Raw genomic sequence first — 27,990 nt, forward strand, 5'->3', positions numbered from 1 at the left:
AGGCCTGGATACTTCTGCTCTGGGATGAGTAAGTTCCTCCATCTGTGATCTTATTGCCAGAAGGAAGAGGCCTGGGGAGCTGTGTGAAGAAAGAAAGTGTGCAAGGCTGGAGGCTGACCTGCCCTAAATGCAGATGCAGTCAGAGTGGAGCATTACCTTGAGCCTAGGAGGAAGCCCTGCCCTGGGAAAGAGCTGAAGGCCAAGAACCTGTTACTTCCTCTTTGCTCAACCCTGTCTTCCCCCTATTTTTCTTCCATTTCAGGTCCCAGGTATGACGCAGGGAGAACTAGTCCAGTGTAGGCACCTGGGGACCTAGGATGACCATGTTGCACGTCTGTAAATCACAGGTAACGATTTCAACTGCTCTGACTGGTGTGTGAACCAAACATTCATCTTCCTCCAAACTGCCTGTTGGCTCTACTTCTACTCCTATCCCTCTTCCCGAGTGACATCTTGGGCTCAGAGAGGATATTCACTTTAGACTCCAGAAGCTGGAGCAAGGACATGGTGAGTACTGCAGAGAACTGGGTTATTCTTGCCATAACGGAGTGAGGCTAGATAAGAATTGTGTGGGGACCAGCTATGTGCTCTGGCCCCTATGGTTCCTCAGTGAGGTAAAAAGGTGGCACAGGAGGCCAAGCAACTGGCCTTGGGAGGCATCCTAGGCCCTACTGCACTGTCACTGGTCCCTTTCTGTATATGGTTTTTCAAGGATTGGATATCTGGGGTCACCTGCCTTATGTGACTCTTGGAGCTGGCACCTTGGGGCAGTAACATCACTACCCTGGTCCTTGGTGTTCTGTGCTAATGACAGGATCTCCTAACCAGAGCCTGTGGATGGAGCAGCTCTGGCTGAAGAGGCTGAGCCCCAGGCCCTCTTGGGCCATTGTTGCCCCATCACTGAAGATTGTTCTTGGCTTCCCCGGGTGCTGTAGGCTTTTCAGTGCAGGTCTAACGTTATACTTGCAGCTCTCACTCTGTGTGATGGGTAAAGAAGGGGGAAGAGAGTTGGTAGGGGTAGGCCCTAACTCTGTTTATGGGGTCCTGGGTGGGGCTTGGTGCTTTCATGACATTGTCACCAAAGGGATGATGCTGGGGAGAGAGAGTCCTGCTGGATTCTGTGTGGGGTTTCCAGACCTATTCTTTGCCAGTGGGTTTGCCTTGAGCTTCTCAGGCGTGTGAGAACCAGGAATCCCCAGCCTAGGTCTTTGTCCTCCCACCTAACTGTACAGAGCCAAAAAACCAAACCAAACCAAATCCATTGCTGTGGAGTTGAATCTGACGAATAGCGACACTATAGAACTGCCTCATGGGGTTTCCAAGGATGTGAACAGAAGGAGACTGCCACATCTTTCTCCTACAGTATGGCTGATGGATTTGAACCAAGTGCTTTAACCACGGACCCACTAGGGCTGCCTGTACCTTGAGCTGGTGTTAAATCCCTATAATTTTCAACTGCTAGAATCTAAAATTAAAGTTTTTTTTTTTTTTTTTTGCTAGAGAATCTCAGCATATGAGATGTGTATGTTTAAGTTCTTGGGTTTAGAGTTTCCACCACTGGAAGAAAATTTCTAGATCACTTTGTGTGTATCTACTGAGGATTTTTCAATTGGATATAAGACTTCTCAAACACAGAGGAATAGCTATTTTAACTGATGTAAAAGTTACACTAAAACCGACTTAAATCTTGAAAAGGTGCTTAAAGACTCCTATTTCAATTAAAAAGTCACCGTAGAACCCCCTAATGTGTTAAATAAATTAGCCATTTGAGAAAGATTCTCCTCACTGAGATAAAATGGATGTACAGATGCTCATATCCCTGGTCATTGTGTTTAGGAAGAGAGTTCTAATTTACATTTTTACCATTTGCACAAATATATTGTTGTTGTTAGGTGGTGTAGAGTTGATTCTGACTCATAGTAACTCTGTGTACAACAGAATGAAACACTGCCCAGCCCTACACCATTGTCACAATTGTTGTTAAGCGTGAGCCCATTGTTGCAGCCACTCTGTCAATCCAATGCAGTCTTTTGATTTCTTGACTGCTGCTTCCATGGTGTTGATTGTGGATCCAAGGAAAATGAAATCCTTGACAATCTCAATCTTTTCTCCATTTATGATGTTCCTTATTGGTCCAGTTGTGAAGATTTTTGTTTTCTTTCTAGTGAGGTGTAAATCATACTGGACTCTGGTCTTTGATCTTCATCAGTAAGTCCTTCAGTCTTATTCACTTTCAGCAAGCAAGGTTGTATCATCTCCATAACACAGGTTGTTAAAGAGTCTTCCTTTGATCTAGATGCCCTGTTCTTCTTCATAGAGTCCAGCTTCTCGGATTATCAGTATGCAGGTTGAATAACCAAACCAAACCAAACCTACTGCCATCGAGTCGATTCCAACTCACAGATTGAATAGGTATGGTGAAAGGATACAACCCTGACACACACCTTTCCTGATTTTAAACCGTGCAGTATCCCCTTGTTCTGTTCAAACAACTGCCTCTCGATCCATGTACAGATTCCTCATGAGTATCATTAAGTGTTCCAAATTCCCATTCTCTGCGATGTTACCCATAATTTGTTATGATCCACACATTCGAAGCAGTCAACACCCATGGAAGGAGCAGTCAAGAAATCAAAAGACGCATTACACTGGGAAAATCTGCAGCAAAGATCTCTTTAAAAGTGTTGAAAAGCTAAGATGTCACCTTGAGGACTAAGGTGCACCTGACCCAAGCCATGGCGTTTTCAGTTGCCTCATATGCATGCAAAAGCTGGACATTGAATAAGGAAAACTGAAGAAGAATTGATACCTTTGAATTATGGTGTTGGCGAAGAATTTTGAATATACCGTGAACTCCCAAAACAACGAACAAATCTGTCTTGTAACCAAGTACAACCAGAATTCTCCTTAGAAGCAAGGATGGTAAGATTGTGTCTCATTTACTTTGGACACCCCTGCACGTCTTTCAGTTTGTCATACTGTGGGGGCTTGCCTGTCGCTGTGATGCTGGAAGCTATGCCACCAGTATTCAGATGCCAGCAGGGTCACCCATGGAGGACAGGTTTCAGCTGAGCTTCCAGACTAACACAGACTAGAAAGAAGGACCCAGCAGTCTACTTCTGAAAAGCATTAGCCAGTGAGAACCTTATGAATAGCAGTGGAACATTGTCTGATACAGTGCTGGAAGATGAGCCCTCCAGGTTGGAAGGCACTCAAAAGATGACTGGGGAAAAGCTGCCTCCTCAAAGTAGAGTCGACCTTAATGATGTGGATGGAGTAAAGTTTTCGGGACCTTCATTTGCTGATGTGGCACGACTCAAAATGAGAAGAAACAGCTGCTAACATCCATTAATAATTGGAACCTGGAATGTACGAAGTATGAATCTAGGAAAACTGGAAATTGTAAAAAATGAAATGGAATGCATAAACATCAATATCTTAGGCATTAGTGAGCGGAAATGGACTGGTATTAGCCATTTTGAATCGGATAATCATATTGTCTACTATGCTGGGAATGACAGCTTGAAGAGGAATGGTGTTGCATTTATCGTCAAAAAGAATGTTTCAAGATCTATCCTGAAGTACAACGCTGTCAGTGATGGGATAATATCCATACGCCTACAAGGAAGACCAGTTAATATGACTACCATTCAAATTTATGCACCAACCACTAGGGCCAAAGATGAAGAAAGAGAAGATTTTTATCAGCTGCTGCAGTCTGAAATTGATCAAACATGCAGTCAAGATGCATTGATAATTACTGGCAATTGGAATGCGAAAGTTGGAAACAAAGAAGGATCAGTAGTTGGAAAATACGGCCTTGGTGCTAGGAACAATGCTGGAGATCAAATGATAACCTTTTGCAAGACCAACGACTTCTTCATTGCAAATACCTTCTTTGACGAACATGAATGGCGACTATACACATGGACCTCACCAGATGGAGCACACAGAAATCAAATTGACTACACCTGTGGAAAGAGACAATGGAAAAGCTCAATATCGTCAGTCAGAACAAGGCCAGGGGCCGACTGTGGAACAGATCATCAATTGCTCATATGCAGGTTCAAGCTGAAACTGAAGAAAATCAGAGCAAGTCCACGAGAACCAAAATATGACCTTGAGTATATCCCACTTGAATTCAGAGACCTTTTGAAGAATAGATTTGACGCATTGAACACTAGTGACCGAAGACCAGACGATTTGTGGAATGACGTCAAGGACATCATCCATGAAGAAAGCAAGAGGTCATTGAAAAGACAGGAAAGAAAAGACTAAGATGGATGTCAGAGGAGACTCTGAAACTTGCTCTCGAATGTCAAGCAACTGAAGCAAAAGGAAGAATTGATGAAGTAAAAGAACTGAACAGAAGATTTCAAAGGGTGGCTTGAGAACGCAAAGTATTATAATGACATGTGTAAAGAGCTGGAGATGGAAAACCAAAAGAGAGGAAAGTGTTTGGTGTTTCTCAAGCTGAAAGAACTGAAGAAAAAATTCAAGCCTCGAGTTGCAATAGTGAAGGATTCTATGGGGAAAATATTAAACGACACAGGAAGCATCAAAAGAAGATGGAAGGACTACACAGAGTCATTATACCAAAAAGAATTAGTTGATGTTCAACCATTTCAAGAGGTGGCATATGATCAGGAACCAGTGGTACCAAAGGAAGAAGTCCAAGCTGCTCTGAAGGCACTGACGAAAAACAAGGGTCCAGGAATTGAAGGAATATCAATTGAGATGTTTCAACAAATAGATACAGCGCTGGAGGTGCTCACTCGTCTATGCCAAGAAATATGGCAGACAGCTTCCTGGCCAACTGACTGGAAGAGATCCATATTTATGCCTATTCCCAAGAATGGTGATCCAACCTAATGTGGAGATTATAGAACAATATCATTAATATCACACACAAGCAAAATTTTGCTGAAGATCATTCAAAAACAGCTGCAGCAGTATTTTGACAGGGAATTGCCAGAAATTCAGGCTGGTTTCAGAAGAGGATGTGGAACCAGGGATATTATTGCTGATGTCAGATGGATCCTGGCTGAAAGCAGAGAATACCAGAAGGATGTTTACCTGTGTTTTATTGACTATGCAAATGCATTCGACTGTGTGGATCATAACAAATTATGGATAACATTGCAAAGAATGGGAATTCCAGAACACTTAATTGTGCTCATGACAAACCTTTACATAGATCAAGAGGCAGTTGTTCAGACAGAGCAAGGGGATACTGATTGGTTTAAAGTCAGGAAAGGTGTGCATCAGGGTTGTATTCTTTCACCATACCTATTCAATCTGTATGCTGAGCAAATAATCCGAGAACCCGGACTCTATGAAGAAGAACGGGGATCGGGATTGGAGGACTTCTCATTAACAACCTGCATTGTGCAGATGACACAACCTTGCTTGCTGAAAGTGAAGAGGATTTGCAGCACTTACTGATGAAGATCAAAGACCACAGCCTTCAGTATGGATTACACCTCAACATAAAGAAAACAAAAATCCTCACAACTGGACCAATGAGCAACACCATGCTAAACTGAGAAAAGATGGAAGTTGTCAAGGATTCATTGTACTTGGCTGCACAATCAACAGCTGTGGAAGCAGCAGTCAGGAAATCAAAATATGCATTCCATTGGGTAAATCTGCTGCAAAGGACCTCTTTAAAGTGTTGAAGAGCAAAGATGTCACCTTGAAGTCTAAGGTGCGCCTGACCCAAGCCATGGTATTTTCAATTGCATCACATGCATGTGAAAGCTGGATGATGGATAAGGAAGAATTGATGCCCTTGCATTGTGCTGTTGGTGAAGAATATTGAATATACCATGGACTGCTAAAAGAATGAACAAGTTTGTCTTGGAAGAAGTCAGGAGGGATCAGTCCCTGGAGAAGGACATCATGTTTAGGAAAGTATAGTGTCGGCAGAAAAGAGGAAGACCCTCAACGAGATGGATTGACACAGTGGCTGCAATAATGACCTGAAGCATAACAACAATTTTAAGGATGGCGAACGACCAGGCAGTGTTTTGTTCTGTTGTGTATAGGGTTGCTGTGAGTTGGAACCTACTCGACGGCACCTAACAAGAACAACACTGCGTCATTTGATTTTTGGTCTGCTGCTTTCAGTGGTTTTGATTGTGGATCCAAGTGGAATGAAATCCTTGACAGCTGTAATCTCTTCTGCATTTATTGTGATGTTGCTTGTTGGTCCCGTTGAGTGTAATCTGTACTGAAGGCTGTAGTGTTTGATCTTCATAAATAAGTGTTTCAAGTCCTCTTCACTTTCAGCAAGCCTGGTTGTATCAACTGCGTATTGCAGGTTGTTAATGAGTCTTTCTCCAATCCTGATGCTGCATTCTTTATACAGTCCAGCTTCTCGGATTATTTGGTCAGCATACATATTAAGTAAGTATGATGAAATGATGTACACCTTTCCTGATTTTAAACCGTGCAGTATCCCCTTTTTCTGTCATATGACTGCCTCTAGGTCTGTGTACAGGTTCCATGCGAGCACAATTAAGTTTTGTGGAATTCCCATTCTTCACGTTTTCCGAAATTTGTTATGATTTATACAGTCAAATGCCATTACATAGTCATAAAACACAGGTAAACATCCTTCTGGTATTCTCTGCTTTCATCCAAGATCCACCTGATACCAGATGTGATGTCCCTTGTTCCACGTCCTCTTGTGAATGCAGCTTGAACTTCTGGCAGATCCCTGTCAATGTACTGCTGCAATGGCTTAGAAATTGTCTTCAGGAAAGTTTTACTTGTTTGTTATATTAATGATTTGGTTTGATAATTTCCACATCCTGTTGGATCACCTTTCTTTGGAATGGGCACAAATATGGATCTCCCCATTCAGTTCGCCAGGTAGCTGTGTTCCAAATTTCTTGGCATAGAGAAGTGAGTACTTCCAGTGTTGCGTCCATTTTTTAAGACATCTCAATTGATGTTCTGTCAAATCCTGCATCCTTGTTTTTCACCAGTGCTTTCAGTGCAGCTTGGATTTCTTCCTTTCTTACCGTCCGTTCTTGATCATATTCTACCTCTTGAAATGGTTGAACATAAACTAGTTTTTTTGATACTGTGACTCTGTGTATTTCTTCCATTTTCTCTTGATGCTTCCTGTGTCATTCAGTATGTTACCTGTAACCCAAAACCCAAACCTAACCCAATGCTGTCAAGTCAATTCTGACTCATAATTTTACCTGTTGAATCCTTAAATATTGCAACCCAAGGCTTGAATTTTCTCTTTAGTTCTTTCCACTTGTGAAATGCTGGGCTTGTTCTTCCCATGTGGTTTTCTAACTGTAGGTCTTTACACGTTTCATTATGCTTTAGTTTGTCTTCTTGAGCCACCCTTTGAAGTCTTCTGTTCAGTTCTTCTACTTTATCATTTTCTACTTTCCATTTAGCTACTCTCCTTTGAAGAGTAAGTTTCAGAGTCTCTTCTGACATATATTTTGGTCTTTTCTTTCTTTCCTGTCTTTTTAATGACCTCTTCCATTCTTCAGGTATGATGTCCTTCCACAACTCATCTGGTCATTGGTCGTTAGTGTTTGGTGCATCAGATCTGTTCTTGAGATGGTCCCTAAATTCAGGTGGATTGTACTCGAGGTTGTACTTTGGCTCTCATAGACTTCTAATTTTCTTCAGCTTCAACTTGAACTTGCATATGAGCAATTAATGGTCTGTTCCACAGTCGGCCCCTGGCTTGTTCTTACTGATGATACTGAGCCTTTCCATTGTCTCTTTCAACAGATGTAGTCAGTTTGATTCCTGTGTATTCCATCTGATGAGGCCCACCTATACAATCATGGTTGGTTAAAAAGGGTATTTGCAATGAATAAATCGTTGGTCTTGCAAAATTCTATCATGCAATCTCCGACATTGTTTCAATCGCCAAGGCTGTATTTTCCAATTACTTTTCCTTCTTCTTTGTTTTCAACTTACGCATTCTAATCATCAGTAATTATCAATTCATGTTTATTGCGTGTTTGATCAATCTCAGTTGGCAAAAAGTTGGTACAAACCTTCAGTTTGTTCATCTGTGGTATCAGTTGTTGGTGCGTAATTTGAATAATAGTCATACTAACTGGTCTTTCTTGAGTTGTTGTTATTGGGTGCCATCGAGTCGGTTCTGACTCATAGTGACCCTGGGTAGAACAGAATGAAACATTGCCTGGTCCTGTGCCATCCTACATCCTTGTTGGCATATGGATATTATCCTGTCACTGACAGTGTTGTACTTCAGGATTGATCTTGAAATGTTCTTTCTGACAATAAATGCAAGCCATTTCTCCTTAATTTGTCATCCCTGGCATATTCAGAATGGTCAGTACCAGGCCATTTCATCTCACTGTGGCCTAGGATATTGATGTTTATGCATTCTGTTTTATTTTTGATGACTTCCAATTTTCCTAGATTCATACTTTGTGCAGTCTACATTCTGATTATTAATGGATGTTCCCAGCTGTTTTCATCTTGGGTTGTGCCACATCAGCAAATGAAGTTCCCTAAAGCTTTACTCCATCCACATTATTAAGGTTGACTTTACTTTGAGGAGGCAGCTCTTAAATAGTTGTATTTCAAGTGGGCCCATTTTCCAGCACTAATCTAACACTGTTCCGCTGCTATTTAGAATGTTTTTACTGGCCAGTTTTTTAAGAAGTAGATTGCCTGCTCCTTCCTAGTTTGTCTTTGCATAGAAGCTCCTCTGAAAACTGTTCTGCTGGTATTTGAAATACCAGTGGCATGGCTTCAGCCCCACAGCAACATGCAAACGACTGTAGTTCGATAAACTGACACACAAGTGTTGGAACATAATAATACGGTAATAATAATGGGAGATGGGGCCAAGATGGTGGAGTAGTCAGATGCTCCTGGTGATCACTCTTACAGTAGAGACCCAAAAAAACAAGTGAAGTCATTATATATATGACAGGCTAGGAGCCCTGAACATCAAAGGCAAATTTAGGAAATCAGACTGAGCTGCAGGGGCAGGGAGAGATGGTTCAGAAGTGTCGAGGAGTTGCCGGACCTCACTTGGCAGGAATCCACAACCCTCAGACATGATCCCCTGGTGCAACTGTGGCAGGGCTGGGGTAGCATTCAGGACACAGGTTCCTTAGGGAGAGACAGCAAGTCATACAGTCTACTCACGCCTCCAGAATTGGATAAGAGCAGCGCTCTCGGCAGCAAATAAGTACTCGTGTCTAATTTACTGTGTCCCCCGCACCCCAAGCCGGTTTCAATGGCTGTTGATTTCCCTTGGCTTGAGATAGGTCCTGCTGCATGTCCTGAGCCATTCTCCTGGCCTTGGAGAAGGAATAAATCAACAATTATGGGAAAAAATAATCTGCTGGCTCCCCTAAGCTAGGAACTCAGGGCAGAAGTGGTTCCTGTCCAGGTAGAAACGGTCCGTGGACTTTGAATGCCTTTCACCTCTGTGTGGACCTGTACGGCCCCTTTTCAAAGGCTTAGGTCCTTATTGGTAGACTGCAATGGTGTATGTGCCTGAGATCTGACTCCAGCTGTTTCAGCTGTGTGGTGGAGAGGTGGGTTTTTGACATTGGACACTGCGCTGCCTGTTAACATGGTCCTCACCTACCCAAAGCAGCGGTCTGAGGACTAGTGGCTCCACTCATTCCACCTAGCCACCCGCAGCAGAGATCCAAGGATAAGTGGTGCCTCCCAGTCCTTACAATCAAAACCATCGGATACCCATGGCCTGGGTACAGAACCCATCCACTTGTGTACTGTAGGGAACAGGAACGCGCTTTCCTCACAGACACTCGGTGGATGGTTGTCAGCCCCCTGCATTGCTCAGAGCATAACCCCCTGCTGCAGCCAGATACCTGTGCCTACACCAGTCACCCCTGTCCCCCTGAGACTGTAGAACTGAGCCCATACCACACACTTGGTGACCAACTACCGGAACACCTGAGGTGAATCCATACAAGAAAAGTGATTGGCCTCCAAGACTCGTATAAGTGATAACAGCTCTACCCATCTGGTGACAGAACATTAGAGCTTCCAAAGTAGGAAATAAGCTAGCACACTCAAGCAGCCTATTTGGGCATATGAAAACAAAGCAAGAAGCTCAGATATTGTAATCAAACATAAAGTAAATTAATACAGTTACATATAGATGGCTTGGAGACAACAGTCAGTATCAAATCACATAAAGAACCAGACCATGATCGCTTCAACAGGCTCTCAAAACAAAGAATCAAGAAATCTTCTGGACGAAGAGGTATTCCTAGAATTTCCAGAGGTAGAATGTAAAAGATTAGTATACAGAACTCTTCAATAGATCAGGAAGGAGATCAGGCAAAATGCAGAACAAGCCAAGGAATACACAGATAAAGCAGTTGAGGAAATTAAGAAGGTTATTTAAGAGCACAAGGCTGTAAGAATCCATAGACAGCAATCAGAAATTCAGAGGGTTAGCAGTAAAATTTCAGAGTTAAACAACTCAATAGAAAGAGGAGCAGAATTGAGGAAATGGAAGTCAGAATTAGTGAGATTGAACCTAAAAATTTGGCACCAGTATATTAGATGAAAAATCAGATAAAAGAATTAAAAAAAATAAACCCTAAGAATCACGTGAGACTCTATCAAGAGAAATAGCCTGTGAGTGATTGGAGTACCAGAACAGGGAGAGAGAACAGAAAATACAGAGAGAATTGTTGAAGATTTGTTGGCAGAAAAATTCCCTGATATCATGAAAGATGAGAAGATACCTATCCAAGATGCTCCTTGAACCCCACGTAAGGTAGATCCCAAAAGAAAGTCACCAAGACATAATCAAACTTGCTAAAACCAAAGATAGTTTTAAGAGTGGCAAGGGATTAATGAAAAGTCGCCTATAAAGGAGAATCATTAAGAATAAGCTTGGACCACGTGGCAGAATCCATGCAGGCAAGAAAGCAATGGGCTGATATATATATAAAGCATTGAAGGAAAAAAAAATTGCCAGCCAAGAATCACATATCCACCAAAACTGTCTCTGAAATATGAAGGCGACATTAGGACATTTCCAGATAAACAGAGGGAATTTGCAAAAACCAGACCAAACCTACAAGAAATATTAAAGGGAGTTCTCTGGTTACAAAAACAACAACATTGGTTATCAACCCAAGACTAGAACACAGGACAGAGCAAGAAATCACAAAAACAAATCAAGATAAAAAAATGCTCAAAACGGGAACAGCAATGTCATTATGTAAAAGACGACAACGATAAATCAGTAAAGAGGGACTAAAAATATAGATCTTTCATATGGAGAGGAAATCAAGATGATACAAAGAAATAAAAGTTTGGTTTAAATTTAGAAACATGGGGTGAATATTAAGGTAACCACAAAGGGGAGTAACAGTCCTACACATCAAAATAAAATAAAAGAAAAACAAAAGGACTCAGCAAAAACAAAATCAACAACAATGAAAAAGAGGAAAAGACTATATAACGAAAAACAACTCAATACAAAAAATTAAGTGGAAAAAAACTGTCAACCCACAAAAAGAGACATCCAAACAACAGCAATAAACTCATACCTATCCATAATTATGCTGAATATAAATGGACTAAATGTTCAATAAAGAGACAGACAGTAGCAGAATGGATAAAAAACATGATCCATTTACATGTGCTTAAAAGAGACATACCTTAGAATTAAAGACACAAACAAAAAAATCAAAGGATGGAAAAATATCAAGGTAACAACAATCAAAAAAGAGCAGGAGTGGCAATATTAATTTCTGGCAAGATAGACTTTAAAGTCAAATCCACCACAAAGGATAAGGAAGGGCACTGTATAATGATTAAAGGGACAATATACCAGGAGGATATAACCATATTAAATACTCAGCCAACGACAGGGCTTGAAGATACATAAAACAAACTCTAACACTGAAAAGTGAGATAGCTGCACAATAATAGTAGGAGACTTCAACACACCACCTTTGGTGAAAGACAGAACATCCAGAAAGGACCTCAGTAAACACATGGAAGATCGTAGAAATATACAGGACACTCCACCCAACAGCAGCCAAGTGTACTTTCTTTTCCATCGCACATGGAACATTCTCTAGAACAGACCGCATGCTAGATCATGAAGCAAACCTTAATAGAATCCAAAACATCTACATATTACAAAGCATCTTCACTGACCATAAAGTCATAAAAGTAGAAATCAATAACAAAAAAAGCAGGTAAGAGAAATCAAACACTTGGAAACTGAACAACACCTTGGTTAGAAATGTCTGGCTTATAGAAGAAATTAAGGACAGAATAAAGAAATTCATAGAATCCAATGAGAATGAAAAAACTTCCTATCAGAACCTTTGGGATGCAGCTAAAGTAACGGTCAGAGGTCAACTTATAGCAATAAATGCACACATACAAAAAGTAGAAAGGGCCAGAATCAAAGAACTATCCCTACATTTGAACAAATAAAAAGAGCAACAAAAGAAACTCTCAGGCACCAGAAAAAGCAAATAATAAAAATTAGAGCAGAATTAAATGAAATAAAAAACCAAATCCAGTGCCATCGAGTCAATCCCGACTCATAACAACCCTATAGGACAGAGTAGAACTGCCCCATGGAGTTTCCAAGGAGTGCCTGGCGGGTTTGAACTTCCGACCCTTTGGTTAGCAGCTGTAGCACTTAACCACTGTGCCACCAGGGTTTCCATAAATAGAGAACAGCAAAACAGTTGAAAGAGTTAAGAAGACCAAAAGCTGGTTCTTTGAAAAAATTAACAAAATCAGTAAACCATTGGCCAAACAAAAGAAAAACAGGAGAGGGAGAAAATAACCCGAATAAGAAATGAGATAGGCGATATCACAACAGACCCAACTGAAATTAAAAGATTCGTATCAGATTACTATGAAAAATTCTAAATATGAGCAGAGATGTAAAAGATCTGTTCGAAGAAAACTATAAGGTGGAGCCAAGATGGCAGATGGTTTTTTTTTTTAAGATGGCAGAATAGACAGATGGTTTCAGGGAGCCCACTTTACAACAAAGACTTGAAAAAAAAAGGGAAACGAGTATTTTTATGATCAAGTAGGAGCCCTGAACATCAAAGGCAAGCTTAAAGAATGAACTTGGGGGCAGGGGGAGGAAGAGATGGTTCAGAAGTGAAGAGGAGTTACCAGACTTGAATTGCGGGGAGCCCTCAGGCACCATTCCCGGGAGCGGCAGTGGTGGGCTGGTACTAATGTTTGGCTGCAGTTTCCTCAGGGAGAAGCAACCAGCCACACAGCCTACTCACACCTCCGGAACCAGAGAAGAATGGCACTCTTGACAAAAGCTAAGTAATTGCGTATATTTTACCATGCCCCACCTCCCCTGCTCCCAAGCTGGCTTCAGTGGCTGACTTCCCTGGGCCTGAGGTAGGCCCTGTTGAGTGCCTAGAGCCATCCTCCCAGCCTTGGAGAAGGTATAAATTTGCAGTTGGGGTAAAAGATAATTTGCCAGCTCCACTAACCGGGGAACCTCAGGACAGAAGCTGCTCCTGTCTAGGCTTAAATGGTCTGTGGACTTTGAGTACCTTCCCCCTCTGTATGGACCTGTGTGGGCCTATTTCAGGAGAATAGGCCCTTGTTGGCAGACTCCAACCGTTATTCAGCTGTGTGGCGGAGAGGGGGGTGTTTGATGTTTGACATTGCTTTGCCTATTAAATAGGATCCTCACCTACCCACATCAGGGGCCTAAGGACTGGAAGTTCCATTCAGGTCACCCAGCCACCCATGACAGGGGTCCAAGGATAACTGGTACCTCCCAGTCCTTACAACCAAAAACATTGGCTGCCAGTGGTCCGGTGCAGAACACACCAACCTGTACACTCTGGGGAACAGGGACATGCTTTCCTCAGAGATATGTGGGGGATGATTCTCAGCCCCCGGCCTTGTTCAGGGTGTGGCCTCCTGCTGTAACCAGATACCAGTACCTACACCAATTGCCCCTGCCCCTCTAAGACTGTAGGACAGTGCCTGTACCACACACTTCATGATCAGCTACCCGGACCAAGCCCACCACTGCCAATGAGTTGATTCCGACTCAGCGATCCTATAGGACAGTAGAATTGCCCGATAGAGTTTCAAGGACTGCCTGGTGGATTTGAATTGCCGACCTCTTGATTAGCACCTGTAGCACTTACCCACTGTGTCACCAGGGTTTCTGCTACCTGAGCACCTGAGCTGAATTCATACAAGAAAAGTGAATGGACTCCTAGACCGATACACCTGATAACAGCTCTAGTCATCTGGGGACAGGACGTCAGAGCTCCAAAGGCGAAAATAATCAAGTGAGCTCACTCGAGCAACCTATTTGGGCGTTTCAAAAGAAAACAAAGCAAGAAGTTATGACACAGTAAGCAAACATAAAATAAACTAATACAATAAATTATAGATGGCTCGAAGACAACAGTCAGTATCAAGTCACATAAAGAAACAGACCATGATCACCTCAACAAGCTCTCAAAACAAAGAATCCAGGGATCTTCTAGATGAAGGTGCCTTCCTGGAATTACCAGAGGCAGAATACAAACGATTAGTATGCAGAACCCTTCAAGACATCAGGAAGGAAATGAGGCAATACGCAGAACAAGCCAAGGAACACACACATAAAGCAATTGAAGAAATTAGAGAGATTATTCAGGAACATAATGAAAAATTTAATAAGCTGGAAAAATCCGTAGACAGCAATCAGAAATTCAGGAGATTAACAATAATATTCCAGAAGCAGACAACAGAAAGTCAGAGAAGCAGATTTGAGCAAGTTGGAGGCAGAATTTCTGAACCTGAAGTTAAAGCACTTGGCACTAATATATTTGAAGAAAAATCAGATAACAGAAATTTAAAAAATGAAGAAACCTTAAGAATCATGTGGGATTCTATCAAAAGAAATAATCTACGAGTGATTGGAGTACCAGAACAGGGAGGGATAACAGAAAATACAGAGAGCATTGTTGAAGATTTGTTGGCAGAAAACTTCCCTGATATCGTGAAAGTTGAGAAGATACCTATTCAAGATGCTCATCAAATTCTACATAACGTAGATGTTAAAAGAACATCACCAAGACATATAATCAAATTTGCCAAAACGAAATATAAAGGAGAATTTTAAGAGCTACTGGGGATAAACGTAAAGTCAACTATAGAGGAGAGCCAATAAGAATAAGCTCAGACTACTTGGCAGAAGCCACGCAGGCAAGAAGGCAATGGGATGACTTATATAAAGAACTGAAGGAAATAAATTGCCAGCCTAGAATCATATATCCAGCAAAACTGTCTCTCAAATATGAAGGTGAAATCAGGACATTTCCCGATAAACAGAATTTTAGGGAATTCATAAAAACCAAACCAAAACTATAAGAAATCCTAAGGGGACTTCTTTGGTTAGAAAATCAATAGTATCAGGTATCAACCCAAGACTAGAACACTAGGCAGAGCAATCAGAAGTCAACCCAGACAGGGAAATCAAAAAATAAATCAAGATTTTAAAAAATGCTCAAAACCGAGTGGTGTCTGGGGTTTTAAATGCTAGCAGTCAGCCATCTAAAGATGCATCAATTGGTCTCAACCCACCTGTAGCAAAGGAGAATGAAGAACACCAAGGACGCATGGTAATTATGAGCCCAAGAGACAGAAAGGGCCACAGAAACCAGAGACTACATCAGCCTGAGACCAGAAGAACCAGATGGTGCCCGGGTACAACCGATGACTGCCCTGACAGGGAACACAACAGAGAACCCCTGAGGGAGCAGGAGAGCAATGGAATGCAGACCCCAAATTCTCATAAAAAGACCAGACTTAATCGTCCGACTGCGACTAGAAGGACCCCGGTGGTCATGGGCCTCAGACCTTCTCTTGGCCCAGGACAGGAACCATTCCCAAAGCCAACTCTTCATACAAGGATTGGAGTGGACTGTGGGTTGGGAGGGATTCTGGTGAGGAGTGACCTTCTTGGATCAGGTGGATGCTTGAGACTATGTTGGCATCTCCTGCCTGGAGGGGAGATGAGAGGGTAGAGGCATTTAGAAGCTGGTGAAATGGACACGAAAGGAGAGAGTGGAGGGAGGGAGCAGGCTGTCTCATTGGGGGAGAGCAATTGGGATTATGTAGCAAAGTGTATATAAGTTTTTGTGTGAGAGACTGACTTGGTTTGTAAACTTAAAGCACAATAAAAAATTTTTTTAAATGCTCAAAACAGGGTAACAGTGATGTTATTATGTAAAAAAAGACCACATTAAAACAATAAAGAGGGACTAAGAAATGTAGTCAAAGATCTTCCATATGAAGGGGGAGATAAAGTGATATAAAGAAATAAAAGTTAGGTTTAAATTTAGAAAAATACAGGTAAATAAGATAAGCACAAGGGAGATAAACTATCGTACACATCAAAATAAAATGCAAGAAAACTATAAGACACTACTGTAAATTTGAAAACCTAGAAGAAATGAATGAATTTCTAGAAACACTACCTAAACTAACACAAATTTAGAATAACTAAATAAACCCATAACAAAAGAAGAGATTGAAAAGGTAATTAAAAAAAAAACTTCCAACAAAAAAAAAAGCCCTGGCCCTGATGGCTTCACTGGAGAATTCTCCAGCCTTTCAGAGAAGAGTTAACGTCACTACTACTAAAGGTATTTTATGATAAAAACTTTCAGCAAAATAGGAATAGAAGGGAAATTCCTCAACATAATAAAGGGCATTTATACAAAGCCAACAGCCAGCATCATCCTAGATGGAGAGACTTAAAGCTTTCCCCTTGAGAACGCATGCACTTTACCCTCACTCTTACTCAAATTGTACTGGAGGTCCTAGCCAGAGTTATAGAAAAAGGTGGAATACTCCCAAACTATTCCTATGAAACCAGCATAACCCTAATACCCAAATCAGGTAAAGATATCACAAAAAGAGAAAACCACAGACCAGTATCTCTCATGATCATAGATGCAAAGCTCCTCAACAAAATTCTAGCCAACAGAACGCAACAACATATCAAAAAAAAAAATTTCACCTTGATCAAGAGGGATTCATACCAGGTATGCAGGTATAATTGAACATTAGACAATCATTGTCACCCATTACATAAATAAAAGACAAGAACCACTTCATCTTATTAATTGATGCAGAAAAGGCGTTTGACAAAGTCCAACACCCATTCATGATAAAAAACTTTCAGCATAATAGGAATAGAAGGGAAATTCCTCAACATAATAAAGGGCATGTATATACAAAGCCAACAGCCAGCATCATCCTAAATGAAGAGAGACTTAAAGCATTCCCCCTGAGAACACATGCACTTTACCCTCACTCTTACTCAGATTGTGCTGGAGGTCCTAGCCAGAGGTATTAGGCTAGATAAAAAAAAAAAAAAGGGTACCCAAATTGGTCTATTTGCAGATGATATGATTGTACACACAGAAAACCCTAAAGAACCCTCAAGAAATTACTGAAACTAATAGAAGAGTTAAATGGAGTATCAGGATACAAGATATACATAAATCGTTGGATTCCTCTACACCAACAAAGAGAACGTCGAAGAGGAAATCACCAAATGAATACTATTTATAGTAGCCCCAAGGAGATAAAATATTTAGGAATAAATCTAACCAGAGATGTATAAAACCTATAAAAGAAAGCTATAAGACACTACTGCAAGAAAAAACACATCTTGCTCGTAGATAGGAAAACTCAACATTGTCAAAATGTCTATTCTACCCAAAGTGTTCTATAGATACAGTGCAATCCCAATCCAAATACTAGTGACATTTTTTAATGAGATGAAGAAACAAATCACCAACTTCATATGGAGGGGAAAGAGACCCTGGATAAGTAAACATTTACTGAAAGAGAACAAAGTGGGAGGCCTCTCACTACCTGATTTTATATACCTCCACAGTAGTGAAAACAGCCTGGTACTGGTACAACAACAGGTACACAGACTAATGGAACACAATTGAGGATCCAGACATAAATCATTCACATATGAGCAGCTGATATTTGACAAAGGCCCAAATGCAGTTAAATGGGGAAAAGACAGTCTCTTTTAACAAATGGTGCTGGCATGACTGGATATCCATCTGCAAAAAAAGGAAACAAGACCCATACCTAACACCATGCAGAAAAATTCAAAATGGATCAAAGACCTAAATATAAAGTCTAAAACGATAAAGGTCATGGAAGAAAAAATAGGAACAATGCTAGGAGCCCTAATACATGCCATAAAGAGTATACAAAACATTACTAAAAATGTACAAATACCAGAAGATAGACTAGATAACAGGGAGCTCCTAAAAATCAAGCACCTATGCTTATCCAAAGACTTCTTTTTCAAAGATTACCTGCAGAGTGGGAAAATTTTTTAGCTGTGACATTTCTGATCAGCGTCTGACCTCTAAAATCTACATGATACTGCAAAAACTCAACAATAAAAAGACAAATAACCCCATTAAAAATGGGCAAAGAATATAAACAGGCACTTCACCAAAGGAGACATTCAGGCAACTAACAGATACATGAGGAAATGCTCACATTCATTAGCCATTAGAAAAATACAAATCAAAACTCCAATGAGATACCATCTGGCATTAATCCAAACAAGGCTGGCATTAATCCAAAAAACACAAAATAATAAATGTTGGAGGTGTTGTGGAGAGGCTGGAACACTTATACACTGCTGGTGGGAATGTAGAATGGTACAGCCACTTTGGAAATCGATTTGGTGATTCCTTAAAAAGCTAGGAATAGAACTACCATATGATCCAGCTATCCCACTCGTTGGAGCATGTCCTAGAAAAATAAGAGCTTCACACAAACAGATACATGCACACCCATGTTCATTGCAGGACTGTTTATAATAGCAAAAAGATGGAGGTAACCAAGGTGCCCATCAATGGATGAGTGGGTAAATAAATTATGGCATATTCACACAATGGAATACTATGCAACAATAAGAATAATGATGAATCCAGATGTCTCATAACATGGAGGAATCTGTAGGGCATTATGCTGAGTGAAATTAGTTGCAAAAGGACAAATATTGTATGAGTCTACTATTATAAGAATTAAAGAAATAATTTAAACACAGAAGAAAATGTTCTTACATGGTTGCAGGGTGGGGAGGGAAGTAGAGGAGGGGTATTCATTAGATAGTAGACAAGAACTCCTTTAGTTGAAGGGAAAGACAACACACAATACAGGAGAGGTCAGCACAACTGGACCAAACTAAAAGCAAAGAAGTTTCCTGAATAGAGCCTAACATGAGTAGGGGTCTCGGGACCATGGTTTCAGGGGACATCTAGGTCAACTGGCGTAAGAAAATGTATTGAGAAAACATTCTGATTCCACTTTGGTGAGTGGCCCCTGGGGTCTTAAACTCTAGGAAGCAGCCCTCTAAGATGCATCAATTGATTTTAACCCACCTGGAGCAATGGAGAATGAAGAACACCAAAGACAATGTAATTATGAGCCCAAGAGACAGAAAGGACCACATAAACCAGAGACTACATCAGCCTGAGACCAGAAGAACTAAATGGTGTCCAGCTACAACCGGTGACTGCCCTTACAGGGAACACAGCAGAGAATCCCTGATGGACTAGAACGATGGGATGCAGACCTCAAATTCTCACAAAAAGACAACTTAATAGTCTTACTGAGACTAGAAGGACCCCAGAGGTCCCTAGACCTTCTGTTAGCTGAAGACTGGAACCGTTCCAAAGCCAACTCTTCAGACAGGGATTGGTCTGGATTATAGGACAAAAAAATGAGGCTGGTGAGGAGTGAACTTCTTGGCTGAAGTGGACACATGAGAGTATGTGGGCGGTTCCCGTCTGGAGGAGAGATGAGAAGTCAGAGGAAGATGGGAACTGGCTGAATGGACATGAGGGATACAGAGTGGAGAGGACAAATGTGCTGACTCATCGGTGGGAGAGCAACTAGGATTACATGTTGTTCGGTGCCCTTGACTTGGTTCTGATTCACGGGACCCTATGTGCTACAGAACAAAACACTGCCCGGGTCTTTTGCCATCCTTACAATTGTTATGCTTGAGCTCGTTGTTGCAGCCACTGTGTCAGTCCACCTCGTTGAGGGTCTTCCTGTTTCTGCTGACCCTGTACTTTGCCAAGCATGATGTCCTGCTTCAGGGACTGATCCCTGCTGACAACATGTCCAAAGTGGGTAAGACGCAGTCTCACCGTCCTTGCTTCTAAGGAGCATTCTGGTTGTACTTCTTCCAAGACAGATTTGTTTCTTCTTTGGCAGTCCATGGTATATTTAGTATTCTTTGCCAGCAGCACAATTCAAAGGCATCAATTCTTCAGTCTTCCTTAGTCATTGTCCAGTTTTCACTTGCATGTGATGCAATTGAAAATACCATGGCTTGGGTGAGGCACTTTTCAACACTTTAAAGAGGTCCTTAGCAGTTTTACCCAATGCAATGCGTTGTTTGATTTCTTGACTGCTGCTTCCACGGGTGTTGATTGTGGATCCAAGTAAAATGAAATCCTTGACAACTTCAGTCTGCAGTGGAGGAGGCTTGAATTTTGGCCCTGGATTGACGTTTACTGTGACACTATCATACCAGGATTGATTAGAGATGACCCAGGCATCTCACTTCACCACCTGCCCTGACGTGAAGAGCCTTCCTATTATACAGCTGTTCTGTTGTTCAGTCCATGTTTAGCATCAGAAGTGCAGTGTAGCAGCCTTTTCTCACTACATTGGGAAACCAGTGGATTGATACTGATTTGTGGAGGCCAGTCCTACAACTTAGGGGATGCCAGTGGTCAGGGTTTTATGTAGTCATGCTTGTGTGCCTTCCAGGGGCTGCACATGTCAAAAAATGTTGGCGTGGAGCCTTTAGAAGGTTGACATGTAAGTGTCTCTTTTCTCCGATTCACAGAGGATCCCTCTGCATTTCGATTAACCCGTTTACAAAATGATTTTTGTGTGTGTAGAAAAAATACATATTACAAAATATTTGGCAATTCAGCAATAATTCATTGACATTGATGACATTCATCATGTTGCCCACTCACTACAAAATGGCAATCTTAACGTCTTTTCACGGTCAGCAGACACAAGGACATGCTATTCAGGTTCTTGCAGAGAGAGGGCTGTTTGTCTTATAACATTAGAACGTGTTCATACGGGTGTTTAGGTGTATGTTGACGGGAGTGTTCACTAAAATTGCGGTACCTCAGCATCGGTTCCCGAATTTTGAGGAGATCTTAATTCTCATGTTTCATGTCTCTTACCTGAGCTCCAATTAACTTTTCAGTGCCCTTGCCTGAACCCATGAAAGGGCAAAGAAGAAGACAGTGCAACTACCGAATTACTGAAAAATAGGTGACAGACATGTAAAAATATATAATTCCCCAAAATAATATACTACTTTTAGTAGGCATCCTATTACCTCCACATCGCTTGGAATTCTTCAAGAAAATATGAGCGTCTCAGGACCTTGAGTTACCAGTTTGTTAGTGTGGGACCCTGGGCTTCCCATGACTGGTGAGGGGCAAAAGGAAAAGTTACAAGTCTTACAGTGTTTCCTAGATGTTAATAACTCATCCTGCTTTCACTGGGTGACTCATATTTTTTTTGAGAGTTCTCTTGGGTCTTGTGGAAGGAGGTGAAATTGGTTTCTTTGGGCTTGGTTTTTTACAAGGAATTGATCTGAATGTGGATGTAAGATGCCCTTTTCTAGAACATTTTTCTAATTTCTGGTATGTGCTCTGAGTGTTTTAGTTCATAAAGACAGAGAGAATAAGACTGGATTTGGTCACAAAGTGTAGAGAGAGATCAGTGTGTTGGAGTATTGTTAAATCTGTGACACAGGATGCAATCAGCCAGGAAGGGAATGTAGGCAGAGGTGGAATAAGGCTGATGCCTAAAGCCTAGATTAGATCTTGGAAGAACACAAAACCTTGTGTCAGATTACTATAAATTCTCAGTTCCCCAGGACTGTCAGCTTCACCCATCCTTTCGCATACATTGGAGTACATAATATATCTTGCTGAATCAGAATATATGGGGTGTTTTAGGACTCAGTGGTCATTGAGGATGTGGCCGTGGAGTTTACCCAGGAAGAGTGGGCCTTGCTGGATCTTGCGCAGAGGAAACTGTACAAAGATGTGATGATGGAGACCTTCAGAAACCTGGCCTCAGTAGGTAAGTGTGGTGTCATTTTTGTTGTTATTATGATTTAGTGAGCACATATATGATACTTGTCAACCTTGCTCCAATATTTGGGCTGCAGAATGGGAAGGTATTGTTAAACAGGACCAAAAACCAAAACCAAACTTGTTGCCGTCGAGTTTATTCTGATTCACAGGACACTTGTAGTCATTTCATCTATGGATCTTAAATGTCGTGGTTCCCCCTGAACATAAGGTCTCTACATTAAACTGCCTGTTTATTTCTCTTGTTAAAAGCCTTGAGACTCTTTTAGTGTTGTAGTGTGAGAATTGACTTGGGCAGTATGTTATGGCACAGAGAGGAGACTTGTGTTTTGGGACCTTATAAAAAGTTTTTACTGTGTTTATTCCAAGTTACCCACTGCCAAGTTAGACATGATTATTTTGCTGCAGATACATTCACACCTGCCGATCTCCAGAGACTCCGATGGCCAGAGTATTGTTTCAGTGTCAGGGAAGTGCTCATTGCTCTTCACTGTTTTCCCTCATGATACTGCCCTCTCTATGAGCATCATATCATCTAGACCTATTTGTTCTCCCAGAAAAGCAAGAAAAAGATTTGAGGAGAGTGGGCATAGGACCTCCAGAACCACTATGTCAGGGAGCACCAGGAAGGCAAGAATGCATTGAAGGACCAGCCCTGCATGCAGGGAATTAAATTTGAATAAATCAGTTAGAAAAAGTCGATATTTTGAGTTGAGGAGACTGAACTTCACGGGCTTAAGCTTACTTTTCTTACTTTTATCAAACCTCTCACATCTGTGTTGGAGAAACATCTTCCTCTTTTTTTTTCTTAAATGTACATTGAGCATTTCCATGTTACATGTGCAATATATCCAATATATTTGTACTTTCCTAATTACGGAAACCCTGGTGGCGTAGTGGTTAAGTGCTACGGCTGCTAACCAAAAGGTCGGCAGTTCAAATCCACCAGGCATTGCTTGGGAACTCTACAGGGCAGTTCTGCTCTGTCCTATAGGGTCGCTATGAGTTGGGATCGACTCGATGGCAGTGGGTTTGGAATAGACTGACATTTTTTAAATTTTGGTAAGCCAGGACAATAAGTGAAATGGGAAAAATTACAGGTCGAAACCCTGGTAGAAACTTCATCTCCCTCTTAGAAAACAAGGGCAGCCTTTGAGTTGTGTGGCAACCAAATCCCTGGCCCATCAGATTTTGAACAGAGTTGGAAACACGGTGCCCTGCTTAAAAGTGGCAGCCAGACACGCCACTTTGAATGTGTGTCACTATGCAGTCGAGCCAGTAATCCAACCTCCCATATCAGGCTCACTACACCTCTTCTGAGTCTCCCATTTCAGGGCTTGGACCCATATTTTTTTCCATTCCAGTCATTATCCTGATTCACTGAAATTTAAAAAATTTGAGTCTCTTCCAGTTTTGCTTCTGCAGCCATGACTGATCTAGTTTTAAACAGTTTGAAACCCTGCTGTCACACTCAATCTTCAAGGAAGTATTTCCTAGAAAATTGCTTTTTGACTATGGCCAAAGATGTGAAACAGCCAAATGAGTCATTCTTTCTTTGTTCACAGCTTCCCTTTTTTTTCCTCCTAATAATTGCTTCCCTTTTTATTTCATATTGTGAATCTCAACTTCAATCATTGGGTCAGTTTCTCAAAACCTTAGTGATGGAGCGAAGTTATCCAGTGAATATCTAGTAGTGGAATTCGTGAAGAGTGACACTTCGTCCTCCATCTTAGGAGATATCTGCAGATTGCATGGCATTGAAGATGACCATAAAAATCAGGGGAGACGTTTGAGGTGAGTGTCACTCACATGAGAGAGAGCAGTGCCTCATGAGGAAATCTTATGGTGTCGTGACATTAAAATTATATATATGTATATATTAAAAAATTTTTTTTATATATATGTACGTATATATATAACTAGTTGTAAAATTGTATGTTCACAGAATTTTCACAATATATTTTCATATGAGTTAAATATTGAATATTTGAAATATATTTCATTTGTACACAATTATCAGAAAACCTTGTATTTTGGAAACACTGTGACAGTAATGGTAGTCTCTCTGCCAGATGATTTAACATATGAAACATGAGGCAACTTAGGGCAAATACCATAAACATTTACTGTGTTCGGTAATGGTGAAATAGGACCAAATTTAATCCTAACAGCATGCTGCCTATTTTTCACAGAAAGCCTATGGTAAAGAACCTCCTTGAAAGTAATGAAGAAAATCAAGGTGGAAAAACTTTCAGACGGATTTCAAATCTTACTGTGTTCAAAAGAACTCCTACTGTTGTAAATTCTTCTGAATGCCATGAATCCTTCATCAACTACTCATCACTTAAGCATCATATCAGATCTCCCTCTGGTTGTAATATTTATCAATACAAGAAGTATAGAGAAGCCTTCAGTTGTCCCTGTGACCTAAGCAGTCCTGTAAAAACCCTTATTGAAGGGAAACCCTATAAATGTAAGGTGACAGCCCCCCTTGGAGAGAAACCCTATGAATGTAACAAACGTAAGAAAGATTTCTGTAGTTTCTCATCTTTTCAAACGCATGTGAGAGGTTGTAAGCATGAATGTAAAGAATGTTGGAAAACCTATCCCTCATCACACCTTTTACATAAAAAATTTCGTAATGGAGAAATGCCTTATGAATGGAAAGAATGTGGCAAAGTCTTCAGTCATTCCTCATCCCTCATTATACATATAGGAACTCACAGTGGAGAGAGGCTTTACAAATGTAAGGAATGTGAGAAAGCTTTTAGTAAGTCCTCAGCACTAACTTCACATATAAGAGTTCACACTGGAGAGAAGCCTTATGAATGTAAGGAATGTGGAAAAGCCTTTAGTCATTCCTCAACCCTTGCTACTCATATAAGAGTTCACACTGGAGAGAAGCCTTATGGATGTAAGGAATGTGGGAGAGCCTTTAGTAGTTCCTCGTGCCTCACTAGACATATAAGAACTCACAGTGGAGAAAGGCCTTATGAATGTAAGGAATGTGGGAAAACCTTTAGCAATTACGCATCCCTTATTCAACATATAAGAACTCATAGTGGAGAAAAGCCTTATGAATGTAAGGAATGTGGAAAAACCTTTAGTCAGTCCTCCCATCTAACTAGCCATGCAGGAACGCACAGTGGAGAGAGGCCTTATGAATGTAAGGAATGTGGGAAAGCCTTCAGTCGGGCTTCATACCTCACTAAACATATAAGAACTCACAGTGGAGAGAAGCCTTATGAGTGTAAGGAGTGTGGAAAAGCCTTTAGTTTTTCTTCATCCCTTACTAGACATATAAGAACTCACAGTGGAGAGAGGCCTTATGAATGTAAGGAATGTGGGAAAGCCTTTAGCGATTACTCAACCCTCAGTCAACATATAAGAACTCACAGTGGAGAGAGGCCTTATGAATGTAAGCAGTGTGGAAAAGCCTTTAGTTGTTCATCATCCCTCACTAAACATAGAAGAACTCACAGTGGAGAGAGGCCTTATGAATGTAAGGAATGTGGAAAAGCCTTTTATTTTTCCTCAGCCCTCGTTGCACATACAAGAATTCACACTGGAGAGAAGCCTTATGAATGTAAGGAATGTGGAAAATCCTTTAATCATTCCTCAGCTCTCGCGACACATAGAAGAGTTCACAGTGGAGAGAAGCCTTATGGCTGTAAGGAATGTGGAAAAGCCTTTAGTTATTCCTCAGCTCTCGCTACACATGTAAGAGCTCACACTAGAGAGAAGCATTTTGAATGTGAAGAATGCAAGAAAGTCTTCAGTCGTCCCTCATCCCTCACTATTCATTTAAAAACTCACAGGAAGGCCTTATGAATTTAAGGAATGTGGGAAAGCCCCTAGTGATTCCTAAGACCTCACAAACGTATGAGAATACACAGTGGAGAGGGAACTTAGGAATTACGGAATGGGAAAGCCTTCAGTGACCCCTCATTTGCATTGGGCAGATCTGCAAAAGACCTCTTTAAAGTGTTAAAAAGCAAAGATGTCACTTTGAGGACTAAGGTGCGCCTGACCAAAACCATGATAATGTTCAGCCACCTCATATGCATGTGAAACCTGGACAATGAATAAGGAAGACCAAAGAAGAATTGATGCCTCTGAATTATGGTGTTGGCAAAGAATATTGATTATACTGTGGAGTGCCAGAAGAACAAACAAATCTGTCCTGGAAGAAATACAGCCAGAGTGCTCCATGGGAGCAAGGATGGTGCAACTTTGTCTCACGTACTTTGGAGATGTTATTGGGAGAAACAGTCCCTGGAGAAGGACATCGTGCTTGGTAGAGGGTCGGCGAAAAAGAGGAAGACCCTTGACGAGATAGATTGACATAGTGGCTGCAACAGTGGGCTCAAACATAATGATGGTGATGATGGTGCAGGACTGGGCAGTGTTTTGTTCTGTGGTACATAGGGTTGCTAAGAGTCAAAACCAACTCGACAGCACCTAGCAACAACAACAACAAACATCCTTACTAGACACGTTAAACTCACATTGCAGAGAGGACTTTTGAATATAAGGAATATGGGAAAGTATTCACTCCTCAGTCCTTACTGACTCTCAGTAAACTCACAATGGAGACATGAATATAAGGAATGTGAGAAAGCTATTACTCGTACCTCTTATCTCACAGAACCCAAAAGAAGTCAGTGAAAAGAAGCCTTATGAATGTAAGGAATGTGAGAAGTCTTTAGTTATTCCTTTTCCTCTGTGCAAAAAAACAATCCAAACCCATTGCCCTGGAGTCAATTCCGACTCATAGAGACCCTATAGGACAGAGTAGAACTTCCCCATAAGGTTTCCAGGGAGTACCTGGTGGATTTGAACTGCGACCTTTTGGTTAGCAGCCCAACTCTTAACCACTATGCCACCAGAGTTTCCAGTCACAGTGGAGAGAGTCCTTGTGTATCTAAGGAACATGGAAAACTCTTCAGATGTTTTACTTAACTCGGAACACATCTGAGTAGGTATACTGGAGAGAAACAATGTAGGTTTAAGAAATATTGGATAGCTTTCATCCCTCTTCTTTTTCCCAAACCTAAAAGAAGATACATGGCAGAAAAACCATGTAACTATAAGGAATGTGGGACAAATTTTGTTTGCCTCCCCATACTTTCAAAGACTTTTGAATTCATGCATATGAAAACCCTTCACTAATTAACCCTACTGAACATATGAGAAGTCAGTCACACAGGAGAGACATCATGTAAATGTAATATACCTAGGAACATCTACACATGTTTTTCCATTCTGCAGGAACTTGTGACTGGATTGATTGCATTAATGTAAAAGGTGATTGAAGACTGCTGTGTCACTTCTTCAGGTCACCTATGAGACCTGACACACTGGAGAGACCCTATGACTAAGTTTTGTAATAAAGCCTTCACAGCATTTCCCTTCTGATGCACATCAGTGGAAGAATCTCAGAAAGTTAGAAATACGGAATTTACCACTGCCTTATGCATTAATTTCTACTCTCTATTTTCTGATGTAAACATTAAGGTGAAAATAATCACTCTAAGTCCACTTTCAGTCCTATGGCATGAATTTTGATAAGTAGTGTTTGTATTTTTGTTAAAATCACACTATTCTTGAAGTTTTTCATTATTCCTTTCATCCTTTCTTGTGTGCACAGCATTGGTTTTAGCAGATTCAGGATTGCACCATATGTTTTAATACAAAATCATTGCACTGAGTGCCCCTCTCTCAAATGGGGGTTTGAGTAGCAGCGTTTACATGGAAGGATATCTCATTCTGTGGCCCA

The 27,990-nt window shown here is 41.0% G+C and overlaps 2 protein-coding genes across 2 annotated transcripts in view; both read left to right on the forward strand.

Moving 5' to 3' along the window:
• The window catches only part of ZNF558 (zinc finger protein 558), a 386,595-nt gene that overhangs the window by 16,590 nt on the left and 342,015 nt on the right, over positions 1-27,990 (forward strand). Inside the window, exon 3 of the mRNA XM_049881363.1 lies at positions 263-347. Coding sequence (XP_049737320.1) covers positions 318-347 — 30 coding nt within the window. The 5' untranslated portion in view covers positions 263-317. The remainder of the gene's footprint in view (positions 1-262; positions 348-27,990) is intronic.
• LOC126074012 (zinc finger protein 883-like) lies at positions 342-27,783 on the forward strand. Its single transcript, XM_049881351.1, has 4 exons — positions 342-507; positions 22,074-22,200; positions 23,855-24,005; positions 24,404-27,783. Exons 1-4 carry the CDS (start codon positions 505-507, stop codon positions 26,040-26,042), a joined length of 1,920 nt encoding a protein of 639 aa, XP_049737308.1. The 5' UTR covers positions 342-504; the 3' UTR covers positions 26,043-27,783.

The sequence above is a fragment of the Elephas maximus genome, chromosome 3, assembly GCF_024166365.1.
Source record: "Elephas maximus indicus isolate mEleMax1 chromosome 3, mEleMax1 primary haplotype, whole genome shotgun sequence".
In the NCBI taxonomy this organism is placed as follows: domain Eukaryota; kingdom Metazoa; phylum Chordata; class Mammalia; order Proboscidea; family Elephantidae; genus Elephas; species Elephas maximus.

What these genes read in the sequence shown, in the direction of transcription:
- LOC126074012 (XM_049881351.1), top strand. An exon ending in CAGAAACCTGGCCTCAGTAG is followed by an intron (nt 22,201 to 23,854) that starts GTAAGTGTGGTG and finishes TCATTGGGTCAG; the next exon opens with TTTCTCAAAACCTTAGTGAT. An exon ending in AATCAGGGGAGACGTTTGAG is followed by an intron (nt 24,006 to 24,403) that starts GTGAGTGTCACT and finishes TATTTTTCACAG; the next exon opens with AAAGCCTATGGTAAAGAACC.